Source organism: Amyelois transitella, chromosome 8, assembly GCF_032362555.1.
Source record: "Amyelois transitella isolate CPQ chromosome 8, ilAmyTran1.1, whole genome shotgun sequence".
NCBI classification, from domain to species: Eukaryota; Metazoa; Arthropoda; class Insecta; order Lepidoptera; family Pyralidae; genus Amyelois; species Amyelois transitella.
In genome coordinates this window covers 11081098-11090658 of record NC_083511.1, presented here as the reverse complement: position 1 = coordinate 11090658, position 9561 = coordinate 11081098, and the positions used below count along the sequence as shown (strand labels likewise).

General features: G+C 36.0%; 1 protein-coding gene across 2 annotated transcripts in view; it reads right to left on the bottom strand.

The window, feature by feature from the left end:
* Positions 1–675: 675 nt before the first annotated feature.
* LOC106134103 (uncharacterized) overlaps positions 676–9561 on the bottom strand; it is a 169267-nt gene continuing 160381 nt past the window's right edge. For both annotated transcript variants that reach the window (XM_060945471.1, XM_060945472.1), the window contains exons 9-14: positions 9384–9524; positions 8235–8392; positions 7547–7617; positions 4497–7270; positions 3394–3552; positions 676–2830 (exon numbers count right to left, since the gene is read on the bottom strand). In XM_060945471.1, coding sequence (XP_060801454.1) covers positions 2576–2830; positions 3394–3552; positions 4497–7270; positions 7547–7617; positions 8235–8392; positions 9384–9524 — 3558 coding nt within the window. In that variant the 3' untranslated portion in view covers positions 676–2575. The remainder of the gene's footprint in view (positions 2831–3393; positions 3553–4496; positions 7271–7546; positions 7618–8234; positions 8393–9383; positions 9525–9561) is intronic.

Here is a 9561-nt window from a genome sequence, read left to right as displayed (position 1 = left end):
ACGTTGTTGAAGAAAATGATGCAGTGCAGTTTGTTACCGCTTCTTCTGCACTGACGCCTTGGAAGCGGCAGTGAACTTAGTTTTAAGTAATTTATTTGACGTCAACCAATGTTGTGAAACCAAAAGTTTTGACAATTATTAAGGGATATGAAGTATCAATATATATAATGAATAAAAATTTTGAATTTTAATTTGAGTGCACTATGTGTCCCACAGTACTTACGTTCTTAATAGTAGTTTAAGATTAGTTATTCGTCACATGCTTAATTCAATCATAAAACCATACTAACATGGCCTTTCAGTCTTTTCAAGAACTTTTGTGAACATATTCAAGGAATAAATAAATGATTAAATGATAAAGACTGTTGGCTCCGTCTACCCTGCAAGGGATATAAACGTGACCACATGTACGTTTATAATAGTCCATATTCACAAATTTAATCCTAGATTGAGCTATCCTAAAAAATATTTTTATATCCTTATTAATTATTATAAATTCGTAAGCTATATTTAACTTTTAACGTAATGCTTTCGCGGTTAGACCGACTTTTATGAAATTTAGAACAGAGATAGTTTAAAACCTGTGTTATAAATTATAACTTGAAGTTCGCAGTTAGGTTATAAAAAAAAACAAAGTGATAATTTTATATAATTTATTACATCAAATGCATTGCATTATGTTACCTTGAACGATAAATAAACGATTGTGGTATAATACAGCGATACCTTGATAAAACCTTGCTATAATCTGGTTATATACTTACAGGAGTGTTCATCGTTACACACATGAATTCTGAATAAAAGAGTTTTTCAAAATACACATCAGATCCTTCTTACATTAAAAATATAAATTATAAACTTATGACAGTGTAGGAGACTGAATTTTGTATTTGTAAGAATTTATCAACAAACTTTATAATTTTAGTTTTTACATACATATACATTCACGTCTATATCCCTTGCAGAGCCACGTTTAGCTGTTTGGCTTGATGAGATTGAGATTCATATAGTGACAAGTTGCTAGCCCGTCGCCTAAAGGAAAAATCCCAAGTTTATCCATCCATGGAAAAAAAATGGAGTGGTCCTATTATTTTTTTAAATTACGTCATACTGCATTGATAGCAAAAATAAAACAAAATTAATTACCGCAAGGGATATAGACGTGATTGTATTTATTTGTGTAAATAAGATTTTGTAATATAAAATGACTTGGTCATGGACCTACATATAATGAATTACCAATGTGGATATTCGTACCGAAAAAGGGAGACTTAGATCCTACTATGTGTAACGATCAACAATAAATCTATTCTGAATTACATTTTTCACTAAAGTACACGAAGGTATATCAAGAACAAGAAAACAAAATAAAATTTATATAAAAAAAACAAGAAGGGACCTTCTTTGGCTGTACATAAGCTTTGGAACATCGGGAGTTAAAAAAGTTGTACTTAGCAGGCTAACGGTACATAATAACAGTTATTAGGCATAGGAATAATTATCTAGATTTATTGCATTTCCAAAAACAACCTTATTTCATTAAAATTACGATTCAAAATCAAATCACTGGTGCATGCGAAATTCTACCTTGGTAGATGTAATACAACTAAATAATTGCAGAATAATTTCAACTGATCACAATACAAAAAGTACACATTTCCCAAAATAGCACCAATATTTTAATATCAGCACATTGCGTGAACCGCAAAACGAATGCTGGCAACACTTTTTTTTATAAAACAAAAACAAATTCACAACTAGCAACACCAAACTTTTTTGCGAAAATGCGCGGCAAATCTATCATAATCGTTTTTTTTTTTATTTGTAACTATTCACGATATGGTTAGTTAGACATTCAGATATGATTAACGATGCATTTTGCATCTTTTATTCGATCACACATGTTAGAAAGTAGAAAATATACACATTTCCTTGTAAATAGATATGTAAAGATAAAATTAACTCTATGGTAACACTTTCTCTATGGAATCATATAAGCAGAAAAGTATCGAGAACATTACTACAATATACATTTCCTTGCCAAGATTTTACAAAAACATATCAAGAGCCGTAAGTTTAAAACGAAATTCTCCCATTATGTAATATTTTGGCATATTTTTATATATTTTTTATGCCATTCTCTTGCATAACAATTTAGAATGCATTTACTCACTAACAATAAAACGTTATTTATTCGACTATTTCTGAACATTATTAAAGAGACAGGATTATCTATATATCTCATTATTATGATGTTCACCCTCCAATACGTTACAATGCCACAAAAATTTATAAAACAACCTATAATAATCATTAACGCACGTTAAAATTTACAAAACTACAACTAAAATTAACACAATGTATAGCCAACTACAATTTTACAAACATACCTAATTTTATTTGGTCTCATTTTAGTAACGGTTATAGTTCAACAGAAACTCTTAAGTAACAAATAAAAATATATTAAATCTACTCGGATGTATATCTTAATACCTTGATTAAAAAACAAACAAATTACATACTCTTTTATTATGACATTTGCATTGATGTTCGATATTCGAAAATTGGCGCGAACTCACGGTGAAAATACCCTCAAACTTCTAAGAAGAGTGGCTAATACATTTGCTAAGCATTCAGCTCTTAGGGCGAGTTGGCCCTCGAGAGTTGAACTAGTGTCTTGCTCCTGCGCTTGTGATTTTTTAAGGTTATGATCGTGTATGATCTCAGCCATTTCGGCCCCAGCAAGTTCCTTGAAGGCTGCGGTGACATCATGAACTCGGAGAACCAGATTCCTCGTTTGTAGCGGCGAGGAAGTGTGCCTGCCAAGTGCCTGTAAATTTAAAATTTGACAGTTCATTTTAGCTGATCTTAATATGAATTAACTTCCTTATTGCCTTCGACCGTTAGGAATCCAACTGACGAATTCGGCTAGTTTTGTTAATAAAACTTTGTACTCTTAAGCTTTACTACCTATTGTTTTTAGTCATCAAATCTATATACAACCTACGATTCATTACAGCATCATATTAGAACCACGAACTACAAGATCTTTCATTTTCTTTAAATAATAAAGTAAAAAAAGCCATTTATTCTACAGCCATTTATATTGTACACTGCATTTGATTCATATTCATTTATTTGGTTCATAAGGTAGGTATGTCAATATTTGATCACTATACTTATTACGATTACTATTGACTTACACGATTAGTGTGAAATTGTATTTTTTTTCATTAATGTTATGTCAAATCTTGTTCAAAATATAATTAAGAAACTATATTATGTGTAGTCCCGTCTTTGGCGTAGGCCATCTTAAAATTAATAATACTTATTTCATATTCTTCACCTCTCAGGAGAGGAGCCCGGGATTAAAATAAATACAATTCAAATAACCTGAGCCAAATCCGCCAATCGTCGTAACGGTGCTAAACAGTCAGCCAATGCACTGGGAGCCCCTGAAGACCCCGCCCCGCCGGTGCCCAGGGCTCCAACGAGAGACCGCGACGCTCCCACCAAGGACACTGCGCAGGAGGTTAACTCGCTGCGTGCGCGCTGAAATCACGAGTAAAAATTTTCAACCGAACATAAATAGAACATTTTGAGATAAAGTAGAGTAAGTTTCGTGTGGTTCTCGGAACCAATACAAAGAAGAATAGACTACTCTATCTTTTCCCATGGATGTCGTAAAAGGCAACTAAGGGATAAGCTTGCTATTCTTTTTTTTGATCTGGTAATAAGCTGGCCCCAGATCTCGAAGCAAGACGAGGGTACAACTGAGATGAATGAGACTTTATCATAGTGGCACTCGACTCTCCCAAGTCATGAGGGCTGGTGCCCGCTTAAGAAAAAGATAAGGAGCGGCAAGAGTAGAAAATTGGATGGAGTGACTTTTTTAATATAAAATCGTAATCTATGAACTTTATTATTTTTAGTCTTCAAGACTGTGGCTCTGTCTACCCCGCATGGGATATAGACGTGACCATATGTATGTATGTATGAACCTAGTTGTTTCCAGTATAGAAATGGTAAAGAGTGATATATTTGTATACTTCCTTATTGCTATAAGATGGGTGTACTTGGAATAAATGCAATGAAAAAGGAAATAAATAAATAACTTTGTATGTAATTAATAAGTCATAATCAGATTTTACTTATTAATATTATGATAAGCCATAAAATTAAGTGAACACGTTAAAGAAGTATTTAACGACAAGGTAAGTGCAGTGCAGAAAATGTAATGAATTGTTCTGTAATGAAGTGTACTGGCAATCATAAAGTGATATCAATCTAATAAAACACAATGACAATAACATACATACATATGGTCACGTCTATATCCCTTGTGGGGTAGACAGAGCCAACAGTCTAGAAAAGACCACGTTAAGCTATTTGGCTTAATGCTATCATTGAGATTCAAATAGTGACAGGTTGCTAGCCCATCGCCTAAAAAAGGAATCCCGAGTTTGTAAGCCTATCCCTATGACAATAACACCTACCTGAAATTTTATTTCGTCAATGTCTTCACCACCACCGTGCGCATGCTGGTGTGAACATTTCTGTGCGACCTGGTGCAACCTCTGCAAAAGGCCGTCCACTGCCACCTCAGTCTTACAAAGAAGATTCTCCAAAGACACATGCCCGTTATTCCCAGCTTGCAACTCTGGGAATTTCACAGTGGGTGGCGATGGAGGCGTCGGTATATCATCCACCACGTCCTCTTTGAATCTCACATGATTCTGCACTTTGGGAGTCGGACTTGCACTATCTCGTCTAAAAGGTTTACGCTCTGATAATGGCGGACTGAACATCCTTTGGTCATTTCCAGGAGCACCGTTCAATATATCAGGTCGATTGCTGAAACGTCTGTTCATTTGCGGTGAACATAGCGATAAAGCCGTTGACATCTCTTTGTTTTTCAGTATCGTGTTCTTTGTCTCTGAATTCGATCGCACGTGTCGATTTTGTAACGTCATGGAACTATAACTTTGCGTGCTTCTCACGTTGAGAACATCATCGTCAGTCGCTCGGCTCTCGCTTTCGAGTTTTTTATACGTGTTCAGGTTTCTTTGAAAATGCGGCGAGCCTATGCTGGCGAGCCGTTGTTCTTGATTACGAATCGGTGATTGTTTCTGGGCTTTTATTCGTAATACTTCCATGCTTGGCACGGGAGGTAGAGGTGGCTTTTTTGGAGGTAGTAGCAACGGTGGAGGCGGCGACAATGCTCTGTTTTCGAATCTGGGAGGTAATTGTGGTGGGTTATGCATATTTTGTTCATTTATTTCACAGACTACTTTGTAATTTAGCTTTCTATTGTTCAATGTACTGAAATGGCTGTTGGGTATCTCAACAGCAGTTAGTTCGTTGTTGGCGCAAGTGAATGAGTTTGATCGAGGTCGAGGTGCCGGCGCAGGAGGTGTTTTCGGTGGTCTTTCGGGAGGTTTTTTGATTTCGTTACTTTTTCTCCGCGGTGGAGGTCTTATTTCGCAAACATCAGGCATTGAATCAGAATTTTCCATATGATTTTCAATTCGATCAGCTTCTTCTTCTTCCGTTTCATTGTCACTTCTATTTTTGTCTTTACTACAACATGAGAACATACCTTTTCTTTCGACTGTGGGATATTCTATTATATGCGCGTTGCCATTGGCGGGTTTATCACCATTAATACTTTTTCTCTTTCCTTTAGGCGAATCAGATTTAATAGGCGCCTGTGACTTAGTTTTGTCTTTAAGTAACAAACTATTTCTAGCGTCACTCAAACTTTTAGCTGTAAACATATTTCTAATCTCACTAACACTAAGCGTCCCCTTTACAACTTCACCATTTGAAGGCTTCACATTAGTATGATTCAGACTATTTTTCGCCTCAAGTATTTGACTCTGATTTACATAACGTACTGGCTCTCTATCTAATGTAGAAGAATTAGAACCAGGAGGAGGTGGGATGATATAAGACATTATTTCTTCTGGCGTTAGTTCGATGGCTGGCGTAACTTTAACGGTAGGTGGTTGTATAGTAACATTGGCTAAAAACTCTTCAAGCTCACTTGTTTTTGGTACTTTAAGATTATTTCCTTGGGAGTTTTCCTTATCGTCTGCAAACGATGGCGGGACGACAGGCAATATTTGAGGCACTTGTGTAGCACAATCTAATTCGTCAGGAGTTTGTGGGGGAGGTATTAAGGTTAAATCTATAAGCTCTGCATCATTATCTACTGAACTTTCCTGACAATAAAACGGGATTTCAGCAGCTCTGGCTTCTTCTTTGCTACTTTTTTCTTTTAGCTGTTTCAAATATTCTTTCAAATTCGGTTCCTTATTGTCTTGTATGGTGTCTGGGCTATGTAAGCCAAAACTGGTTCTAACTATTTTATTAGTATTAGGTTTGTTTTGATGTCGTCTAATAGGACTATTTGTGGGTGTATATAGAGAATCATTATCACTTTCGGAATGACAAACCTCACTGTTTAAAGCTATTAAAGCATCAGTCAATCCACAGTTATTAAGTATAGCACTAAGGCCTTGTGATTGTCGGTTAGTTAATCCCGTGCTGTTATTATCGTTAGAACTTTCAGGTATAGTTAAACCACTCAGCCCTTGATTTATAGTTTCTGTTAACAGCAACAGGGAATCGCTGTGTTTGAGAATACCAGGAGCATCATCTGCAGCGGACATTCGACTATTATTAGATTCTGTATCACTTTCTAAATGATCTACGCTCGATTCCTTACCTAAAAATTCGTCTCTCAGTACCCCTTCACTGTACATATCATCATACGAAACATCACAATTTTCAGTCAAATATTGTTCAGAATTTTCAACTAACTTCTGCATTTCAGCTACTCTTCTTAAGACTTCCTCATTCTTTGCCTCAACTAACCTAGGGTTGCTCGCATTCTCTAAGAGTTCCATAGAAAGAACGCTTTGAAGATCAAAACCCATGCCATCATCCAGAAAACAAGAATCATTCGGGTCAAAGAGTCTGAATTCTTCATTTCTTTTACATTTATCGAAATGAACATCATGCCCCAATAGACCAGATTTCGAATCGTATCCTATTAATGGGCTAGAGTTGTTGCTGTGATTTCTGTTTGTGATGCTAGCATTCATGTTGGTGTCAAGACTGGATTTGGACTGGTCTGGCGTGGAGTGATACGGCGGGGGCATGCTGAAGATTGCATAGTGTTTTCTGGTGAGTACGTTTGGATCGTCGCAGTTCAAGTAGCTCCATTTTGCTGGTACCACGTTGTGCTGTGATAAGTATGGTGGAGCTGAAAGCATAAATGTTTTATGAAACGATTGACTAACGCAACAATATTTTTTTTTAATTTATTATTACATCCTCTTCAAGGTCGCATAATTATGAAATTTCTACAGATAAGTTTATTACAGGGTCATAATTGATTTGAGTCCTTTCGTGGTAAGAGGATGTGTAAAGTTTCAAATAATGATGATCTAATTTGCAATTTAGTGTTGAAATTGATTAGAAATTTCTCATAATAAAATTAACCAAAATCAATCCAATATTGATTGAAAAAGATAAGTACCTATATCTTCTGTGATTGGTTCTCTTTCTTGTTCAACGTTCAGTTCTTGACCAGTAGCGAGACGATAGTATCTGAAAATAAATTAAGACGATCTTAACTTTCTTTGATACTAACCAGTATGGCAATCGTAACATCGACGGCTATAGGAAGAAAATTTTCGATTTTTCCTAAAAAAAAGTACACAGATTTTTTATATTTAGTTTTTTGTGGTTTCTAGCAGTTTATCAGAGAACCTTCCTAATTATTTTCACTCTTAATCAGATTGTTAATTCGAGACTTTTGGGATATTGACTCATCGATATTATATTTTATAACAAATACTTCAACAAACATCCAAGACCCAGGTCAATCAGAATGAGACATCCATCATGGCGGATGACACCCGACAGTTGTTTGAATCCGGGACTTTTTGGTTTAGTGGCGAGAATCCAAAAACTACGTCAAATAGACCATCAAATTGTAGGAAGTAAAGTTATAAAAGTTATTTATTCCTACAGAAGATAGAAGGAGAAAAGAGGAGAGAAATAATCAGTTAAAAATCACTATTATTCAACATAAGATTAAGAACATCTAACAATAAAAATTATTTTTGAGATAAATCTCACAAACAACATCATGGCAACCGTTGCTATGGCGCATACCTTGGTTGGTACGAAGATTGCCTACAAAATAATACAAATTAACATACCCAGCAATAACTAATGGCATCTCCGCAGCATCTCTTTCGTCCATCAGCAGAGACAAGACGCGATCCCTTCTCAAGAAAATCGCGACGTCCGCGCACCCTGAGTCCTCAGGCTTCACTCTGATGCCCTCCACTTCTTCCAGAGAGGCGATGGATTGGGGCTGGAACACACATAACAACAGTTTATTAAAAAAAAATCATAACAAATTAATTTTGTTGCCTTTTGTTGCTGTTTCCCAACAGAAATTAAAGTAGGATTATTTAAAACTGATCTCAAATTAAACAAAATCTATAAAAAGACGCGTATATTTATATACATTCTTCAGTTCAGGGTGGCTTTTTAAGCACCAGTTAATTTATAAAATCATAGAGTGGATGTTTCTGAATTTCAGGTAAGTATATACTATTATATATTTACCCAAATAAGTACATATTATTATAAAAGTATATGGTCTTCAAAAACTAGCGATACAAACTTTAAAGATTTTAATATTTCGATTTTAATTTCGAAATGAATTCAGCTGATTGCTCAATTCGTATTGCCTAAACATACTGATATTTTTGAAATGGTGATCAGATTTATGTAATAGCTATAGTTCCACAAAAAAGTTAACTCAGATTCTTCTTTCCCCTGGTTTTAGTCCCAGTTGCATCCTCAGCTCTAGCACAATGCGAAGACTCCCATTTGACATTCGCAACCTTTGCAAGAGAACCTAACCTGTATTGGATCGATCATGGTTACACATCCAATTGCCTGATTGCGCAGGTTTCCTCATGTTTTCCCTCGCCGTATAAACATCGGTTTGTGTTTAAACTAATGTACATGACTTCGAAAATAGTCATTGGTACATAGCCGAGGTGGGATTTGATCCTGTGCCTTTCTGCGCATCACGCATTTTAACCGGGCACCTTACCAATTCGACCACTGACGCACTCTAAAAGTTAACTCAGATTAACCCGATACAAATACATATCATCACGTCTATATCCCTTACGGGGTTGACAGAGCCAACAGTCTTGAAAAGACTGAAAGGCCACGTTCAGCTGTTTGGCTTTTTGATAGAATTGAGATCTATTTGCTAGACCATTGCCTAAACGAAGAATCCCAAGTTTATAAACCAATCCCTTAGTCGCCTACCCGGTATAACTTACCACAGAATTGTTCCTCCCAATGATGTGACTGAGGCCGAATCTAGGAGAGACCAGTAGAACACGCTCCGGGCGACTGCTGCTGAAACACTTGGCGCCGTAGCTGGGTAACCCAGACACGATGTCCAGGTAGTGGAGCTTGGCCTTGAAAGTGAAAGATTTGGATATTTTAGAAACGTAC